Below are 22,063 nucleotides of genomic sequence, written 5' to 3' on the forward strand. Positions count from 1 at the left end.
ATGTATCTTAGCAACCTGATATACTCTTTGTTGAAGAGGTAACTAAGTCATTTAGACAGTCAGTCATAGATAAATGCATGCACGCACGCATACGCGCAAACAAGTATATATATGCATAAATACATGCGTCATATGAAGAAAAAAAAAACTACATATAGAATTACACTGTTATAAGTTTTCCATTTCATTTTCGTTACTATCTCGAACTTAATGTTAAGCACATAACACTATAGACGTATTAACTTTTCGAAATATTATCATCATCAAGCAACTGTTAAAAGATTAGTGCCTTGCTCCGCCAAATGACTGCAGATTTGCATAATTGCAGGCATTGAGATATTTCGTTTTGTCAATACGGTAGCTGACACAGTATTACTATTGTATTTTTGTCAATTTTCTGTTTTATTTTATGATCTTGTATTATCATGAATTTGTTTATTCTGATGTAATCTCTTTTTAAAGAGGAAATAAAGTCAGTCAGTCAGTCAGTCAGTCATACATACACACCTACATACATACATACATACATACATACACACCTACATACTGAGGCAATTGTTCAATATAATATTCTCAAATAAAATCTGGTACAGTAAATATACAATATAGCCAGACACACAGAGAAAAAATATTTTATACAAAATATAGTAGCGATCAATTCATCAAGTATCATAAACATGCAATAGTATTTTAGTGTCACAGAGAAGGAATCTCCATATATGCAGTTTAGGCACAATCAGTAATATTGGACTGAGTGTAAGCTTCACTTGGATGTGTAGGTTGTGTGTGTAATAGTGGTCGGTTTACTCGCCACACGAGTGTTGACGCAAATCATGATCGTGAACGTATACGTCTAAAAGTAGTATGCTAATTGCGGGTTTCTTTGCTTAATGATCTAGGTTGATGTCTTCTACCCTTCATGACTTTCCTCCGGCATGGGCACCTCACTCAAGGTAACGTTAGCGGGTTAAAATCGAGGGTTCAAACTTGGGTTCGCATGCTGCGTGTGTGATGTGAGGACAAAGTCAGGGGGAGGGAATTAGAACGCTTTGCGTGGACAAGTTTAGAAAAAATATGCAAAACTGTTATTATCACACTACATAAGAACATACATTATAGCAAAGGTAAACTGTTATTATCACACTACATAAGAACATACATTTATAGCAAAGGTAAACTGTTATTATCGCACTACATAAGAACACACATTTATAGCAAAGGTAAACTGTTATCACACTACATAAGAACATACATTTATAGCAAAGGTAAACTGTTATTATCACACTACATAAGAACATACATTTTATAGCAAAGGTAAATGAAGTGTCTGCTTACATTCTTGATGAACAAATAAAGATATGCAAATATTGGATTCAGCGTTTTTCATTGGCAAATCTTGTGCGTTTAAATCTATGATCTTACTCATGTAAAAGTACAATACAAACAAAACACAATACAGTTTTGCGCCGATTTCACACCTGGTGATGCCGTTAAATTTGACAGTGCGGTAGGAACTTGCTTTCTGACTAGCGTTTAATTAAATACAATGGGTCGTGACTTGAATAACGTATGGCTACGTACATGTTATTTTTGGACTTCATTTTGAATTGGTTTATCTGCCAATATGGTATAAAAACTTCGAACGTCCTGCAAATCCACTGTATGTGAATCAAACGTGTACTTATTGCTTATTTCTTGCAGTCTGTCTAATATTTATCTATTTTTGTTATTGGTAAGATATCGTTTCATTCATTTAAATTTGAACAGTTAACTCGAACTAGATCAAATATAGGACATTTTCTTCTTTAAAGTGAAGAAGTGTTCGATTTACTTTGGTGGGTGAGTATTGTTATGAATATTTATTACAGTATTATCTGTTTTTGTCCATTATTATAGATTGTAAGTGTTATTTTATAAGCAACATATTACAGATGCTAATTTTTTGTACATGATTTTAGATTATATCTTAAAATAATTATTACTTGTATGTAACGATCTTTACTTGGATTTGAGTTCAGGACATTGGTTTTCCCCTCGGAAAGTCCTGCTCTATCTGTTATTTGCCATGTTTTTTGCTAACATTTAAGTAAAAGACCCGACCTTGTTTACAACTTAGAAAGTTCTGAAAATGAATTTTTGACCCGCCATTTTTTTTGCTAACTTTTAAGTAAAAGACCTGACCTTGTTTACAACTTAGAAAGTTCTGGAAATGAATTTTTGACCATAATCCTGGTTCTCTTATAGTGTGTAAGGTTTTTATATTAAGGTCATTTACATCAAAATTATTTATTCCTTTCTAACATTTGAAGTGGAATCAGTCTTTTGTGTTCAGTTAATATTTGAGAGGATTTATGTAATTAAATAATTCATTAGAATTATAAAGTGCTCATTTATACTTTCCGACTAAATCGCTATTTTGGCAATATTGTGAATTCATTCGTTTAAAGACGTGTTGGATTTATATCATTGTGATACATCAAGACTGTTAGCACGTCAAGATTATTCCATGCTATTTGTACATCAGCATATTCAAGATTGGAATTCTTTCGGAACACCACTGGAGTTCATTCGTAATACTCTATACTATTGGATTTATTTGGGATTTAACTCACAATAACGTAAGTTCTTTTTTAGATTTTCACTTTGTATTCTAGGGAAATAAATTATTTGTTGAATTTTTCTAAACTTGTTGGTATTCGATATTTTCTGTTACTTAGTTTAGATTCGTAACAGTATGAAGTGCTAAATCTCATCTAAAGTCTCGTCGTCATGACTACATACAAGTCAACTTACAACATTATCAAATCATTTCCAGCGTTCCTTGCCGGACGAGAGAAGGGGTGTCTACATGGAGTGGCGGTAAGATGCCACAAATGTGAAGCGATTGTTCAATTCACATATCGCCAGAGTACAGATAGCTCTACTCCCTCATTAGCATAATAGTTTGTAAAAAAAAAGTCAAGGTTTTGTGTTGACAGTAACATCCAGTTACGTTGGTATCAGTGATAAAGATTGAACTGAAAATCAAATGAAAATTGGATTACAGGTTTTTAAGTTAAGACTACTGCCATTTGTATATGCTTTAAATTGACATTACCACCTGGATGTCGAAACATTGGATGTAAATATTCCGACAAACCCCCATTTCCGCTGTAATAACGTAATTGTGATTGGGTCCAGTTAGACTGGTGACGCGGAGTGGGCGATTCGTAATTTCCACTGGCAAGCCTCCAGTCAGCCCCACGGTGTCGTCGAATACGTATTTATGTTATTCGAACTGTCAACATAAAATCCATGCATGGTGTGGGACTTTTCTTTTAAATTCCGTATCCCGATTCATTCATCAATTTTAAACTGTGTATACCGTTTTAGTTCGTCTGATTCATAAGTTTAAGCTGGGTATATTTTTTAGGCTATCAGTGGTAATGTGCATCACCACCTTGGCTTGGATTCATATTTGCCTAGCTTTCTTGGAATGGAAGGTGGGTGGTGAAAGGCGGAGGTGGACCAGGAATATTTATAAAAAAAAAGGAAAGAAAGGATCTGTCTCTCGAATACCTTAAAATATTGTTATGTATATTTAATTTAATTGTTTTTTTTGTTAGTTTAATTTTTTTTTAAAATTTCATTACATGCTATTGTAATGTAACATTATATGCTGGACTTGACCTTGTCCAAAACTGAGTTAATTTCTGCTTGACCTGATTGACTTATAAAAAAAAGTTATTTCATTTTATGTCCACCAAAAATACATAGCTAAATTATTCTATATGTTTATGGGCTTAATATCAGAATCTTTATTAATAGAAGAAGTAAATATATTGATTTGGGTCAGGGTTTGGATTTTCCTAAGTGAATTTTACAGATTATAGTTTTGATTTTGTGAACACCAGTATCATTCGAGAAGGTTATTTTCCATTAGGTAATGATTTTTTTTAAAATAGAAAATGCTAATTGTGACCTGAAGTCAAGTAGAGAACTTTATAATCTTGTCATTGTGAGGACTTTGTCATTCGTGCTTTAATATCTAGCACTTTTATGTTGTATTATATGTTGTGACTAGAAGTTTGGGGCTGGAATCCTTTTTTGTTCAAATTATTGAATTCAAGTGATTATTTTCTCTGGAAATACAAAAATGCTCTGACAAAACTATTGGACAGAGACATTCACTGGAATTTATAATGTATTCAAACATGGAATTATATTTCTGTGGTTCAACAAAAGACTGTTGACACATTAACACTTCAATAGCTATCACAGACACGTCATCGACTTCAGTTTTGTGATTTTTTCCCAGGACATTTACTGAATTTTATTCAGGATTTTGAATTACTAGGACTTGTGTCTGTAATTCTTGGATTAATTTGGGATTTAATTCGCAATACCGTCAGTTGTTTTTTCTAATTTCCATTTTGTATTCCTGAAAAATAAATTATATATATAACTACAACAATAAATAGTCATCCATTACAGAACAACTCTTTTCAAGTAGCATTTCTAATTGTAATGACGTGAAACCTGTTTATAAAGAACACACAAGTTAACATGAAGTTTTGCCCTTCATGAAGGTCAAATATGTAAGGGAGCAATATCAGGGTCAGATGGGTTTTATTTTATTAAAAAAGAAGGAAATTCAGTCTGTTTTGATGGGGTGTGTGGGGACTAGATTGCTAAATTGTAAACAGTGACATGTGATTTTCTGTATAAACTAATATTCGTGCTTTTAAAACAAGATCACACATACCTATCCTGCCAAGGAAAATAGTATACCGTCTGCCTGCAGTAGACATTGGCTATTCTCACCATTTCGACTTTAACTGTAGTAGGCATCAACTCGAGTAGGACTCGGCAATTCTCACCATTTCGACTTTGACTGTAGGTGTTTATATTCAAGTAACTCGGTTGTGGCCCACTTTTTTGCGAAATCTCGTTCTCTGATAGTCGTAGAAGTGAGTTATTTGTTCAGCTGTACACTCCTAACCAATAGAAGCGACATGTCATTAATCAACTTAAGTAACGTTACTGACCTAGAAAATTCACGCTCGGTTTGACTACGGAACGGCTTCTATATATTTAAAATACGGTTGTGAATGAAAAGGTTACATCTGATGGAAGGAATGATTAAATGTCGTACCGCTAACTTGTGAACTTCTATGTACATATTCTTTGTCTCTGCTAAGAATTTGGATAAGGAATCACTTGTGATGGGGGTCAAATCCATTTTATTTCGCAGTATATCATGTGGCTTGACTTATGCTTCAACTGTATTAATCTGTGATGGACCTTATCTCTTAGTTTTATTGTCCATGACAAGTATGTAAATAAGTGCTTACTTTATTTATTTAAATTTGATAAGTCCAAGTCAAGGGGGTTCATTTACCAAGTCCAAATATACCAGTGATCTAGTTTCTAACAACTGAAAAATAGCGTTGATTTAAGCGACCCCATGCCAAATGACCGAGGAACTTGTTCCTAGCTCGTGTTGGGTTATACACAAATTGGCGCTGCAATTATGACTTTGTGCAAAGGCGAATCGGTGAAATCAAAATTATTTCTAATCCACTGACACTGTTGTTGGGATGGCTGAGAGTCGATATTATCTCGTTCGTGAACAAATTGGGGATTCGTCATACGTGAGTAAGCACTACGTCTTCGTGTTAAACAAATATGTTTGAATGCTTCTGGTAGATACTAAAATTCAAATATTTGAACACGTAGTAAGAAAAACACCAGTCTAAGACATTACTCCCTGTTAGATACTAAAATTCAAATACTTAAACACGTAGTAAGAAAAACACCAGTCTAAGACATTACTCCCTGTTAGATACTAAAATTCAAATACTTAAACACGTTGTAAGAAAAACACCAGTCTAAGACATTACTCCCTGTTCTCCAACGATGGACCTGCATTAGCACACAATATGCTTTCTAGTGTGGCGATCAATACAGATTTTCTCAAAACTACTTTCAATATGTATTGAACGTCATTCAGTCCATTAATATGTCTGTCTCTCCGTCCATTGGCATGTTCTTCTGTCTGTCTAACTGTATTTTATGTATTGTGTGCATCTTGACATTTTATTCCTGCACGCTGATAATTTTACTAAAATGGATGAATCTCATCAAAATCAAGTTTCAATTTCTGACACAAAAAGCACGATATAAAGATTGGTATAGATCACAGGTAGGATTCAAGCTTCATCGTTGTAGATTTGAACGCAGCAAACATCATTTCAAGTAATTAATTTTTGCTACGATAGTCTCAGTTATTGTGCAGTATCATGGGCCTTTATATAAAAAATATAAGTACACCATGAGGAAGAAAAGAATATTGATATAAAATTGTTACGACTATATGGTTATAAACTAAGTTACATAAAGAAGCAAAACCAACAAGCTTTGTAAAACTTAACAAATAATTGAATTTTAAAAAAAATATAAGAGGAACTTACAGCATTATGAATTGAATCCAAAATAATCGTAAAGTGTTCTATTCGTGTCCAAAGAATAGTTTTTTTTCTTTTACAATTTTGTTGCTTTGCACAGATGTGATTATTATTTGAAGACGTTACGAGAAGGGTTGTCATTATGACATTGTGATTATTATTTGAAGACGTTACGAGAAGGGTTGTCATTACGACATTGTGATTATTATTTGAAGACGTTACGAGAAGGGTTGTCATTACGAAATTGTGATTATTATTTGAAGACGTTACGAGAAGGGTTGTCATTATGACATTGTGATTATTATTTGAAGACGTTACGAGAAGGGTTGTCATTATGACATTGTGATTATTATTTGAAGACGTTACGAGAAGGGTTCTTATGACATCTTAGAGGATTAAGAGTGTGATGATGTTGTTATAAAGGTTCAATGTACAGTCTTTGATAATCGGTTTTATGGTAATTAAAGTTCATTATATACGAAGTATATTTACATTGTACAAGAAAAGTCATTTTCATTTTTTGTGTGATAATCAAATAGTGACACATTACGAGACTAATGTACACAGTATAGTTTGTACATGCAATCTCGGTCATGAAGTGTTTAATACATAAAGACTAATATTCAGTATATAGTTTGTACGTGCAATCTCGGCCATGACGTGTGTGATACATAGAGATTAATATTCACAGTATATAGTATGTACGTGCAATCTCGGCCATGACGTGTGTGATACATAGAGACTAATATACACAGTATATATATTGTACATGCAATCTCGGCCATGACGTGTGTAATACATAAAGAATAATATACACAGTATATAGTTTGTACGTGCAATCTCGGCCATGACGTGTGTAATACATAAAGACTAATATACACAGTATATAGTTTGTACGTGCAATCTCGGCCTTGACGTGTGTAATATATAGAGACTAATGTACATGTTTTTCTTGTGGGTTTAACGCCATTTTTCAACACACGATAGGCTATACATGGTGACCAGTATAACTGGTGGAGGAATAAACAGGGAAATCCCTGGTAAGAACCACCGATCCACGGGAAGTTGCTTGCGTACATACCCACACTGGCAGAGCTCGAGACTCGAACCCACGCGAACAGAGGTGAGATGGCAGTGATCGGTATGAGCGAGCGCTTGAGATCACTCGACTACCCGGGGCCCACTACTAATATACGCGGTACATAGTTTGTTCATGCAATCTCTGTCATGAAGTGGAGGAGTCTGGACAGGGGTATGATTATAGTATCAGGGAATATAATTTTGCGTGTAGGAGTCTGGACAAGGGTATGATTACAGCATCAGGGAATATAATTTGCGTGTAGGAGTCTGGACAGGGGTATGATTACAGCATCAGGGAACATAATTTGCGTGTAGGAGTTTGGACAGGAGTAGGATGACAGTATCAGATATTATAATTTGTTTGGAGGAGTCTGGACAGGGGTATGATTACAGCATCAGGGAATATAATTTGCGTGGAGGAGTCTGGACAGGGGTATGATTACAGCATCAGGGAACATAATTTGCGTGTAGGAGTTTGGACAGGAGTAGGATTACAGTATCAGATATTATAATTTGCTTGGAGGAGTCTGGACAGGGGTATGATTACAGCATCAGGGAATATAATTTGCGTGGAGGAGTCTGGACAGGGGTATGATTATAGTATCAGGGAATATAATTTTGGGTGTAGGAGTCTGGACAGGGGTATGATTATAGTATCAGGGAATATAATTTTGGGTGTAGGAGTCTGGACAGGGGTATGATTACAGCATCAGAGAATATAATTTGCGTGGAGGAGTCTGGACAGGGGTATGATTATAGTATCAGGGAATATAATTTTGGGTGTAGGAGTCTGGACAGGGGTATGATTACAGCATCAGAGAATATAATTTGCGTGGAGGAGTCTGGACAGGGGTATGATTATAGTATCAGGGAATATAATTTTGGGTGTAGGAGTCTGGACAGGGGTATGATTACAGCATCAGAGAATATAATTTGCGTCGAGGAGTCTGGACAGGAGTAAGATGGTAATACCATAGAGGCCCTTTATCTTCAGAGATTTTGTTTTCTCCCCCATCTTCTCTTAAACCGATCTGTAGAAACTCAGAAAATTTGGTACTGAAGTTGTCTAGCATGTCTAACAGACCCGAAGAAATATAATATCTGACTGATCCGCCAAGGTGTAGATAGGATTAACGTATCGGAACCTTGGCTAACGAAGATGGTTGCCTATATGTTAACTGTGTTTAAGATGTGTGTATATATATATATATATATATATATATATATATATATATATATATATATATATATATATATATATATACAATTTTTTGCTTCCTTCTCTGGGGTTCATAATGAAATGTGCAAATTTTTTAAACTAGTAACACTATTTAAATATCTAACGTTTTATATTTCTCACCACCATTCACTGACGGAATAGGGGTAGGTGGGGATAAATTTGCAATAAAATACGTGGAGTGCGACACTGGATGAACTCAAAAGGAGTAGCTGTGTAAATTGTTAACATAAGCGGAGATCTAGACACGTAAATGCTTTCAATCTTTCTCAGCCAACCTTATTTATATCATACGTACCTGTTTTGAGAGTTATGATTCGACGTTTTTATAATTGCATTTTATAATAGTACATCGGGCATGAATTGGTGCATATCTGAGCAAAGCAAAAACATTAATCTATCACTGTCCCGTGACCATCCCATGGGTTTGGTTCTCAGGATTGGCACGATATGATAGAGTCCATCAGATACATACCTGTTCACTTTTATGCAGTGTCCTATTATACAGGTAACTGTTAAATCCAACAATTGTAAGACGATGTTTACTGTGTAACAAATTACTCGAGAGCGTATCTTTCAGGATGTTATGTTTTGTATGCACTATCATTCAGGTTCAATCTTCCTTAAAAACAACAACAAAATTCCACCTAACCTGTATTGACATGTAGGATTTGGAAAATATACAACCTCACTGAATCAACTTACAGGTTCACTTACACGACAGCTATTATAGACTGCTTCATATACGAAAAGTAAAGAGAGATACTCCATGTTCCTATTTTAACAGGTAGGTCTTTTTATGTATTATGCAGGTCAAATGTGTGTACGCGCCTGTCTGTCTGCCTGCCGGTTGGGGGATTACGCTTGGATTTAGTAGACAACACACAAACACATTTCTGGAAATCTGTCATAATAGTAAAATCTAATAGGACTGCACATCTTTTTCACTTGTGGGCGAATTAATACATCGAGAAATTCCAATTTCCGCGGACAGTGTTTGTGGGCCTTAGGAAAAAAACCTTTAGTAGCGGTGGGCCCATTGGCCGTTATGGGCCCCCGGAATTTGTCCTAGTTGTCCTACCGTGTCCGCGGCCCTGCCGCCCCCCCCCCAATCGTTGACACTGGTTATTGGGTGTAAAACTACTAGTTGCGATAACCACTTACATTCCTTGATTGCTGGGGGACTAAAATAGTAGGCAAGGTTAGTCGCTTTTTTATGCCCAAAGTTACATGCAATGTTTACTACTTCGCATGTTTAAAATATTAGGAGTTAAATATATAAATATATGTTTTAATCAAATAAATCAAAATTAAATTTTGATTACTTGATATTCTAGTACCAAAGCAAGTGAGAGAAAGGTACTTCCTAGTACTATTATACCTTCAAACTCGATAGTAATTAAAGATGAAATACGGAATTTAAACAGAATAATACGATAAAGACCATTAAATTCATTCAAAAGAAATGTAACTGAGCACGTAGTCTATGGTGACGATACTATCTACGTATTTTTTGAAGTTTGCGTTGTTGTTTGTACAACGGGAATAAGACCGAAAAAGGCAAGACCCACGATTGCATTGTTGTTCGTACAAGGGGAATAAGACCGAAAAAGGCAAGATTGCATTGTTGTTCGTACAAGGGGAATAAGACCGAAAAAGGCAAGACCCACGATTGCATTGTTGTTCGTACAAGGGGAATAAGACCGAAAAAGGCAAGACCCACGATTGCGTTGTTGTTCGTACAAAGGGAATAAGACCGAAAAAATCAAGACCCACGATTGCGTTGTTGTTCGTACAAGGGGAATAAGACCGAAAAAGGCAAGACCCACGATTGCGTTGTTGTTCGTACAAAGGGAATAAGACCGAAAAAGGCAAGACCCACGATTGCGTTGTTGTTCGTACAACGGGAATAAGACCGAAAAAGGCGAGACCCACGATTGCGTTGTTGTTCGTACAAGGGGAATAAGACCGAAAAAAGCAAGACCCACGATTGCATTGTTGTTCGTACAAGGGGAATAAGACCGAAAAAGGCAAGACCCACGATTGCGTTGTTGTTCGTACAAGGGGAATAAGACCGAAAAAGGCAAGACCCACGATGTTCACACATGATGAAAAACAGTTTTATCCAAGAAGCATGTTTTACCTTTGAGTGACAAAACTAAACTAAAATCGAAATTCGCAACGGCGAAGCGCACGCACAAAAGACTATTGCCATTTAACAGGCATATTTAGTGGCCCAGCATGCACTTTGAATAATAATATTCCCTGCCGTTGTTAATTTATGTCTTGTCTGGATTTGAGACCGTTCTACTCTTACCGACAATGGTTAGAGACGGTCTAGATGAATTTTAAAAATCATGACGGACTTTAACTGATAGATTTATGAAACGTGAAGAGAAACGACATTAAAATCGACAAACAGGAATATGTTTTCATCAATGTCGGTTTTTATGTGTGTTTTGATTTATTGTCACTGTTTAATTTGTGTGTACTTTTCCTGTTTTGCAAGGCAATATGACATCCGATATAGAAACGGGCCAGCCGGCCGACTCCAGGTCAGACAAGTCAGGTGAAGAGGAAAATAGAAAAGACCTGTTGTACTCAGTTGACGAGGTCCCTCCCTGGTACCTATGTATCATACTCGGCTTCCAGGTCTGTACATTAAATGTAAACACTTGAAAAGAATTTTTAGAAATTAAAAAGAAATGCAAAATTGGTCAATGAACAAATGTACATACATTTTTGACAAATAAAAAGTTATACCGAATTTTAGCGACGACTGACAAATGTCCCGACAGTTGTAAAATTTGCTATATTTTTTAAAGCTGTAAGCATTTTAATATTTCGCTTCACAAATTGTGAAAGATATGTATTTTTTAAAAAATCAGACTTTCACGCTGTTTTCATTTACCAACATTTCACACGTACTAACCGACGAAGACGTAACAAGGGCGGAGCTTAGTTGAAGGAAAACCTTCTCATTAGAAAAATGAAAATATATAGATGAAAATAGATAACCATAATGTTCACAAAGCCATCCTTTAATTTTATCATCATTTTAGAGTACTCACATTCAAAACAATGTCACTAAATCTACTGTATCGATGAAGAAAATACAATGGAATTTTATCTTGTAACATCAAATTATGGAACTTAGTGCATATCGCATTTCGTTTCATAAAACCAGTAATGTCTTCCAGAGGATTTAATCCATGGGAATAAAAAAATGCCACAGTCGTTGGGAATGTACGCGGCTACCCAGTAGGTTTCTGCTCGATGACTGTCGTCCGTTTGGATGAAATAAGCTTGCTCGTCTTTATGTTTTTGACATGGAAGTTCATCTTTGGCACACACCACTAGATTACAACAAGCTATGTACGATCTGTGAGTCAGAAGGTAATGAAGCTTTCAGGTACTCACTCAATGTTCACAGTTAATGATAGTCATCATTGGACCCTTTACTTTTTCCTGAAAATATCCGTCAAGTAAATCTCCTTACTCTGTTGAAAGTCTCCTTACTCTGTTAAAAGTCTGCTTACTCTATTGAAAGTCTGCTTACTCTGTTGAAAGTCTCCTTACTCCTGTTGAAAGTCTCCTTACTCCTGTTGAAAGTCTGCTTACTCTGTTTAATGTCTACTTACTCTGTCTTACTCTGTTGAAAGTCTCCTTACTCTGTCGAAAGACTCCTTACTCCTGTTGAAAGTCTCCTTACTCTGTCTTACTCTGTTGAAAGTCTCCTTACTCCTGTAGAAAGTCTCCTTACTTTGTTGAAAGTCTGCTTACTCTGTCTTACTCTGTTGAAAGTCTCCTTACTCCGTCCAAAGTCTACTTACTCTGTTGAAAGTTTTCTTACTCTGTTGAAAGTCTACTTACTCTGTTGAAAGTCTCCTTACTATGATGAAAGTCTCCTTACTCTGTCAAAAGAGAGCTTTGATGTGTTCCATTTCCAAAGAAGACATTGTAAGTAAGGAATGGTTAAGCAAGTCTTTAGATTACTCTTTAAAAATCTCTTCTTCTGAGATGAAGACCCATACACTTCCCAGATAGTATTACCACTTTTCATAATGACTTAGCATCAAAAACATTTGTTGCGTTCTTTCTAACTATGATGTGACTTCCGTAATAATGTTCTCTTGTTAGGTCTTTTTTTCGTCAGCCAAGTTCTTACTGTGCACATCATGACTGTAGTTTTGTCTTTTTCGCTAGTGGTGTGTGATGTTCTGGATAGAACTCTTTTCTTTTCTCCATAGGTTCGGGTTCCATCTTATTTTTTCTAATAGTCTTGGTTGTCTTCTCTCAGACTTGATTATCCCATTATTATCAAATTCTGCATACACGACGGCGCTGACACAACTCGCCAGAGCTACTGCAGCAAACTAAAGTTCCACAGGAAGTTTGTCCAGTTTTAATGGGTGAAAATCAATCTCGTTGCTGCCTTGGTCAGGAGTGAAATGGAATCCCCACACAACATATCCTCCTGCATTACCGTCGTACGAAATGCCGTGGCTACCCTTGGTACCTATCTGTCCTGCCATTTCATTGTCATGTCAGATCTCAAGTAATTTGTCTGGACAATGTTATGTTCAGACTATCTGATACACGACGTCTGTTCGTCTCTAGTGACCTCTGCCTTGGGCACGGTCACGTGCTGGAAATGGAAAGGATTATGCTCGATAGTACAGTTGAGGGACGCGTTAATGCAAACGTTTTGGTGACTTTGGAAATCATGATCATCGATCTTGGATCGGAGTCCATAGGCAATGATGAAGGTGTCATTTCCAATTGTCGTAAAGGATATTTTGCTGTCGTTCTGCTTAGAGATTGACAGATGACATTTCCTACTTTAGACAAGTCCTCCTTACTTTGCATGTAAAGTGTGGCTTCTTTTATTGTGTCCTTGTTAGCAGTAGCCATCAGCTAGAGCATGGTGCTACTTCTATTCAGTCTCTGGCGTACATCCACTCCTTTAAAAAATACTTGTCTTGCAACTACATGTCCAAATTCTGGCGTACATCCACTCCTTTAAAAAATACTTGTCTTGCAACTACATGTCCAAATTCTGGCGTACATCCACTCCTTTAAAAAATACTTGTCTTGCAACTACATGTCCAAATGCAAACGAGCGATCATTTCTAACCTACGTCCATGATTGATATTCTTTCGGCGGTGGTTAATCTAACACTGTGATCTACATCGTCATCTGCAATCAACTCTGTGTCATTAAACTTGCTCAAAGTATTAGGTTTCCAAACTACTCACAAATCTAGAATTTTGTTATTGGCTTCTTTTCCGTTCGTCAAGAGATTTTCCTGGTTCACCCGTGAAGGATAAGTGCCCGTGCGCTGCTGACTTGTTTGCTATTGAAGTACAAGTTCACTTCGATGAATAATGTATGCATGACATAATTCTCTAAGAACATTTATAGACCTTAATGATAAATAAAAATGTATATATAATTTCAGAATAATTTAATTATTAGGTAACAATATAAATTTTAAAATACGTTATAAGTTTCATAAACAATAATGAAGAAAATAATTTACTAAAAGTAACTGAAAAAGTCATATAAAGATCAAAATATATTAAGAATGAAATAATTACTAGCCATTTTCACAGTACAAGGTTGTTTTTAGGTGTAGACAAAATTCTGTTTCTTACGCGCTCAGACTTGTTAAATTTTGCATTTAATTTTGATTTAGCAATCAAGCAATCGTTAGTTTTACCGTTTAGCAGAATAATTACATAAACATAAAAAGTTCACTGAGCGCCGTGTTATAAGAGATCAATAAATTTAATAGGATCTGTTGATTTTTGGTTGATATGCATTAATCTATTCAGTCTAATTAAAGCCTATACACATATGCTATGAGTTAAAATTAGTAAAGGGGAATAGACAATACCATTACCCTGTAAAATCGGTTTTAATATAGCAAATACTTTAAAAAATAATACTAACGATTGAACCTGAAAATCTTTAATAACCAATGAACACATTTTTCACAAGAAACGTTTTAAAAATGGCTAGATGATAATATTATTAAAATACGTCAGTCGTATAATGAAGTAAAGACTGTCATTGTTAACTGTTTTCACAGAACTCTAAAATGTACAGCAAACTAATCAATAACAAATTTAGACATCTTACCAAACATGATAAATAAATATTATATACACAAGACAGAAGTATTAAAATGACACATGTAATAGTAGTAAAACAGAAAAAAAAGTAATAAAAAGGCTATACATATTTATCCTTTTGATTATTCGAATTGTTTCTAGTTGAAAATTGAAAATTTTACTCTTTGAAAAAAAGAAGGAATCTCTCAAGAAGTTTGGAATATACTGAGTATGCCAAATCCAAACTTTCGGCGAATACAATGATCTACATTACAAAACTGACCTTTTAAACAATTTTTGGAAATATCCCTGTCTATCATTAGGAACTGGATCCAGCCCAATAATTCATCATTCCATGAACGAGTTGGCATGCGAGATTTAAAAACTAAAAAGGCAAAGCAGTCATCAAACTAAGATTACGAAATGATGTTGATCTCATGGTTTGAAAAAGGAGTAAGAGATTGAATACCAGTGGTATCAGCAAATACCCCCATGGTTCCGATAACTCTAAACATAATTAATAGATAACGGATGTGGATCGTATAAACCTTCATGGTTGGGTTACGATGCAGCCATTTCCGTATTTCAGATTTTAAATGGATTTAACCAGATAAATTACCCAAACAATTTCCTAATAATGTTCTAGATAATTGCGAATATGAATATAAATTAGAAGTTGATCTGGAGTACTTGGAGAAACTACATGATACTCACAGCTGGTATCCTTTGCACCAGAAAGGATGCCAGTTAGAAAGAATGGTTGATTGAATGTCAAACGCAGTATTAAACTAATTATCAAGTAAAGTAGACATACAGCAGTCATAAACTGAATCAACCTCTCTCAAGAAAAGTAGTCGTAAATTGAACCAACCTTTAGCAAGTAAGGTCACAAACTGAGTCCAGCATTAGCAAGTAAATTACCCACAAATTGAGTTCACTTCTATTAAGTACAGAAGCCATAAACTGAGTCCTCCTCTATCAAGTAAAGTAGTCATCAATTGAGTTCACCTCTATTAAGTAAAGTAGTCATAAATTGAGTTCACCTTTATTAAGTACAGTAGTCATAAACTGAGTCCTCCTCTATCAAGTAAAGTAATCATAAATTGAGACCACGTCTATCAAGTACAGTAATCATAAATTGAGACCACGTCTATTACGTAGAGTAGCCATAAATTAAGACAACCTTTACCAAGTAAAGTAGTCATAAATTGAATCCACATCTATCAAGTAAAGTAATCATAAATTGAGACCACCTCTATTACGTACACTAGCTATAAATTGAGACAACCTTTACCAAGTAAAATAGTCATAAATTGAATCCATCCTTAGCAAGTAAAGTCGCCATACATTGACAGTTTTTAAATTATGCTACTACGAAAACTGTATATTGTTGCTGAAATCGTATATTGGTCACTTAAAAAAGTATACCACTACTATTACTACTGCCACCACTACAGCCATCATCACCACCAAAACCACCACCACAATAATAATAATAATAATAGTTATTATTATTATTATTATTATTAGAAGTTGTTGTTGTTGTTGTTGTTGTGGGGTTTAACGCCATTTTTCAGCACACGATAGGCTATACATGGCGGCCAGTATTAATGGTGGAGGAAGAACCCGAGAAAACCCCGGAAAGAACCACCGACCCACGAGAAGCTACTGGCAAGCTTTCTCACATACCCACATTGGCTGAATCCTAGACTCGAACCGCCGCAGACAGAGGTGAGATGGCAGTGAAGTAGTAGTAGTTGTGGTTGTAGTAGTGGTAAAGAAACATACAATCTTAAAAAAATATGATATTATTGTCATAGTGTGTATTTCATGTAATAAATTTCATGCTTCTTTTTAAATCTTATTTTCAACCATAAATCCCTAACATTTTAATCTGTCTCCTGCATAAACAGCAATTGATGTTTGGCGACCACTAGAACATGTTTGTGTTGGACTTATACTACTGCAGCAATAGTCAGAAATGTAGATTAGTAAAGTACTTATAATTTACTAAGCAAAATGAATCCTGAGGTTTTCCCTTGGGTAAGGAGGAGGTAATTCTGCAAAGTTCTCTCCAGTGTAGTGTACTGTTAGCGTGTGAACGTGTCTTCGTTATGTATGCAGTCTACCAGCTGTGTGATCCATCGACAGAAGTATATGGAAGACACACGTCAGTGAAATATAAATGCAATTTTTCTTTTATTAAAAGAAGCCTACAAATGAAAATGATTTTATTAAGCGTTTCTTAAAGAAGGCAAAAATATTTTTGAAAAGATTACATTTACCTATATCTTTAGACGAGTTGCTAGTATACTGTTATTGTAATATGTCATTACACTTCCTTTGCAGCATTATTTGACAGCGTTTGGATCCAAACTCACATTTGTAATAATGTCGCACCACACTTCCTTTGCAGCATTATTTGTCAGCGTTTGGATTCAAACTCACAGTTGTAATAATGTCGCGCCACACTTCCTTTGCAGCATTATTTGTCAGCGTTTGGACCCAAACTCACATTTGTAATAATGTCGCACCACACTTCCTTTGCAGCATTATTTGTCAGAGTTTGGATTCAAACTCACATTTGTAATAATGTCGCGCCACACTTCCTTTGCAGCATTATTTGTCAGCGTTTGGACCCAAACTCACATTCGTAATAATGTCGCACAACACTTCCTTTGCAGCATTATTTGACAGCGTTTGGATCCAAACTCACATTTGTAATAATGTCGCACCACACTTCCTTTGCAGCATTATTTGTCAGCGTTTGGATTCAAACTCACAGTTGTAATAATGTCGCACCACACTTCCTTTGCAGCATTATTTGTCAGCGTTTGGACCCAAACTCACATTTGTAATAATGTCGCACCACACTTCCTTTACAGCATTGTTTGACAGCGTTTGGATCCAAACTCACATTTGTAATAATGTCGCACCACACTTCCTTTGCAGCATTATTTGTCAGCGTTTGGACCCAAACTCACATTTGTAATAATGTCGCACCACACTTCCTTTACAGCATTGTTTGACAGCGTTTGGATCCAAACTCACATTTGTAATAATGTCGCACCACACTTCCTTTGCAGCATTATTTGTCAGCGTTTGGATTCAAACTCACAGTTGTAATAATGTCGCGCCACACTTCCTTTGCAGCATTATTTGTCAGCGTTTGGATTCAAACTCACAGTTGTAATAATGTCGCACAACACTTCCTTTGCAGCATTATTTGTCAGCGTTTGGACCCAAACTCACATTTGTAATAATGTCGCACCACACTTCCTTTGCAGCATTATTTGTCAGCGTTTGGACCCAAACTCACATTTGTAATAATGTCGCACCACACTTCCTTTGCAGCATTATTTGTCAGCGTTTGGATTCAAACTCACATTTGTAATAATGTCGCACCACACTTCCTTTGCAGCATTATTTGTCAGCGTTTGGACCCAAACTCACATTTGTAATAATGTCGCACCACACTTCCTTTACAGCATTGTTTGACAGCGTTTGGATCCAAACTCACATTTGTAATAATGTCGCACCACACTTCCTTTGCAGCATTATTTGTCAGCGTTTGGATTCAAACTCACAGTTGTAATAATGTCGCGCCACACTTCCTTTGCAGCATTATTTGTCAGCGTTTGGACCCAAACTCACATTTGTAATAATGTCGCACCACACTTCCTTTGCAGCATTATTTGTCAGCGTTTGGATTCAAACTCACATTTGTAATAATGTCGCACCACACTTCCTTTGCAGCATTATTTGACAGCGTTTGGATCCAAACTCACATTTGTAATAATGTCGCACCACACTTCCTTTACAGCATTATTTGACAGCGTTTGGATCCAAACTCACATTTGTAATAATGTCGCACCACACTTGCTTTACAGCATTATTTGACAGCGTTTGGATTCAAACTCACAGTTGTAATAATAACTCGTCTCACTTCCTTTGCAGCAGTATTTGACAGTGTTTGGATCTAAACTCACGTTTGTAATGATGTCGCACCACACTGCCTTTGCAGAATTACCTGACAGCATTTGGATCCACACGCACAGTTGTAATAATAACTCGTCTCACTTCCTTTGCAGCATTATTTGACGTCGTTTGGATCCAAACTCACATTTATAATAATATCATACTTCCTTTGTAGCATTACCTGACAGCGTTTGGATCAACACTTACAGTTCCTTTAGTTTTGTACAAACATCTCTGTATCGACAAAGATACAGTGGGGTTAAGTGAACTCATCAGCACAATTTTCTTTGTCTCAGGAATTTGTACCCTTCTTCAAACAACGTTTGGATGCAGGTTAGTATGTCATCATTTTGTCAGCGCATGTTTTCCTGCTATCTCACCTGCAAATCATTGGTAAAACAATGCCATCGGTGTTCTAGCGTTGTTGTTGTTGTCACTGTTTGCGTCTTTGTCACCATTAGATATTTTACATGGCCATGGTTTTTTGAAGTTGTTGTCAAACTTGAGGAATAAATTCATGTTAAAGAGTACTGTTCACCTGGGGCAAAAAGTAGCTAACAGTAACCTAATTCTCTCGCTCTAGTCAATGCATTAATCTTTTGTCTTGATATTCATTTCTCTGTAACTTCTAAATGATTTGTAATAATAATAATAATAATAATAATCATAATTATATTTTAAGGGAGTAACTAAGTTGTACATCTATCTCATTTCCTCTGAGGCCGTTGCTAACTAGCAAATGCTAACAGAATATAACAACTTAAGAAAACATAATATTCAGCTTAACATAAAGACATTTACAAATACATACATACATACATACATATCAAATTGAACAAGTGCCTTATTTCAAGGGTTAATATTCACAATTTTAACAATGGGTCACATAACATTCCACGGAATTATTTTACTTTAATTTTCTGGAGCTTTGAAAATATATTGCTATAGGTGTATTGGTTTTGTATGGAGGGCATTGAATGATCTGCCTTGTCGCAGCATAGAATCTACATAGAAGGACATTTCTTCTGAAACGATGGCAACCACATTGACACGATACAGTGTTAGACATTTGTGTTCCATTATCCAAGCGTTTTGCTTAGCCCATACTATATATTGCAGCGTTGTATTTTTAAGTGTTGCATCAGTAAGGTTTGAGCCGCAGTGGGTCAGTGGTTAACGTGCAAGTTTTGTTACCAGAAGGGTGTCGGTTCGAATCCTACCATCAGATCAGCAAGGGTTGAATGCCGCGGTGTAAAGCACTGAACTCTCATTGCTTCGGCACGATGTAACCTTCGTATGTGCTGTAAAATAACAAACAATAAAAGCATAAAAAGCCACGAACAAGCAATTAAAGTTTGTCTTAATATTCATTATCATACTGTGAAGTTCGATGCTCTAGAAGGGAACATCAGAATGCGGAACTGTGAATCGGTTTACTAGGTTGTATGCATACAGTGGTAAAAAATATAGACAAATGTATTTGATATAACCAATAACATTCAGAATTTAAATAATAAACTACAAAGTACATACGAATTCTCTGCGACGAAGTCTTGGAGCTAGCGGTATCTACATGCGCTACATTCATAGAACCATCACATCATATGTACTATTAAATATACAGAAGAAACAAAATACGAACAGAAACCCGAATCCACCAATGTTTTGGGGAAAAATCCCAGGCCAGCATAATATTACAGACCCGTACTAGGGGGAAACTTCCATGGACCACACGCCCAATCGTTTTAAATTTTGTTATTTTAAATCAGCATCCTAACCCCACACGATAGCTATTATGTTGAAACAACAATAGGCCACAATGTTCCTACGTTTAGTATTTGGACCAAGTCCACCATATTACCACTATTAGAACACACCTGAAGTTTATTTTTGCATCACTCCCATTGTCTTCCTTTTATATGAGTCTTTTGGATGTAAATCTGATGTTAGAAGGGTAACTTTTATGTTCAGAAACTAAACAAAGAATTAACTACTGAAATTATGAAAATATACAGAAGACAGTCGTAAACTGATCTTACCCTAGCCACTATGTAAGTACAGCGAAATCAGCAGAACCACCACTTTCGCGTTTCACTTATGTATCTTTGGATTTTCATGCTGATAAAATATTTGATTTAACCAATAATCAGATTTACTTCGAAGAAACAAATGTCTAATAATTCTCTGTGACTAAGTGCTGGAATTAGTTCTAATCCAAGAAGAGATGTAGCAGCATTCTCGGAGCCAACACATCATGAACAAATATGAATCGACAAAAGATTAAAACTACATAGCAATCGAAACCTACCAGAGGGTAAAAGTAAGCAAACTATGAACATACTGTTAAATATGGTATTACAGGCAATAAGGACGTACATGCATTTCCATACATACGATATTGATTGGTCGGGCTGGGTTATACTTTTATAGGTACAGTCTTATAAATAGTGTCAGAATTTTATGAACTTATTTTATTCAAAGTTTGAAAGCTATCGCTTACTAAGACCTATAGCCTCGTGTTTACAGTAATATTTATGCATCTATAATAAACATTTTGTCATCTACAATGAACATTTTGTCATCTACAATGAACATTTTGTCATCTACAATGAACATTTAGACATCTACAATGAACATTTAGACAACTACATTTCCATGTCGACCATAAATTTTAGACTTTTTGGTATGAGTTATATAATTTAAACGTACGGCCATTGACCATATTTTTAACATTTGGGTATCTTACATAAATTTTAGATTGTTAAACATGTGTAAGCATCGACACTAAATTTTAAATTTGAGATATACGGGAATCTACAAGAATTGTTTGGACTTGTACGATAAATATTCGAGCACCTGCAATAAATATTTTGACATGCATTGTATAATTTGTACTTTATAACATCTGGAATTAATCTACAATAATATATGGACATCGACCATAACATAAATATTTGGGCATCGACCGTAGCTTTTAAAATTTTGGGCATCTACAATAAACTTTCTGACGCCCTTTAGTTAATGTGTGTGATTCCCTTGGAAATATTTGGGCATCTGATATCAATATTTTTTTGGGGATCTACAATACATATGTAGCAATCAACCATTAGTTGTATAATGTTGTGCATCTGCAATAAATATTTGGTCATTTACAATATATATTTGGTCATTTACAATAAATATTTGTTTAAAATAAATATTTGGT

At 35.6% G+C, this 22,063-nt stretch overlaps 1 protein-coding gene across 4 annotated transcripts in view; it reads left to right on the forward strand.

Annotated features, from left to right (window-relative positions):
* Positions 1 to 22,063, forward strand: part of LOC149776141 (solute carrier family 23 member 1-like) — a 146,871-nt gene that overhangs the window by 58,443 nt on the left and 66,365 nt on the right. For 2 of the 4 annotated variants that reach the window (XM_089942426.1, XM_089942425.1), the window contains 2 exons: positions 11,273 to 11,415; positions 19,034 to 19,191. In XM_089942426.1, the coding sequence (XP_089798552.1) occupies positions 11,278 to 11,415; positions 19,034 to 19,191 (296 nt within the window). In that variant the 5' untranslated portion in view covers positions 11,273 to 11,277. Of the gene's footprint in view, positions 1 to 5,569; positions 5,638 to 9,395; positions 9,551 to 11,272; positions 11,416 to 19,033; positions 19,192 to 22,063 lie in introns of those variants that run through there. The other 2 variants (XM_089942424.1, XM_089942427.1) reach the window with 2 other exon arrangements.

Source organism: Sinohyriopsis cumingii, chromosome 18, assembly GCF_028554795.1.
Source record: "Sinohyriopsis cumingii isolate HCF-2022 chromosome 18, ASM2855479v2, whole genome shotgun sequence".
In the NCBI taxonomy this organism is placed as follows: Eukaryota; Metazoa; Mollusca; class Bivalvia; order Unionida; family Unionidae; genus Sinohyriopsis; species Sinohyriopsis cumingii.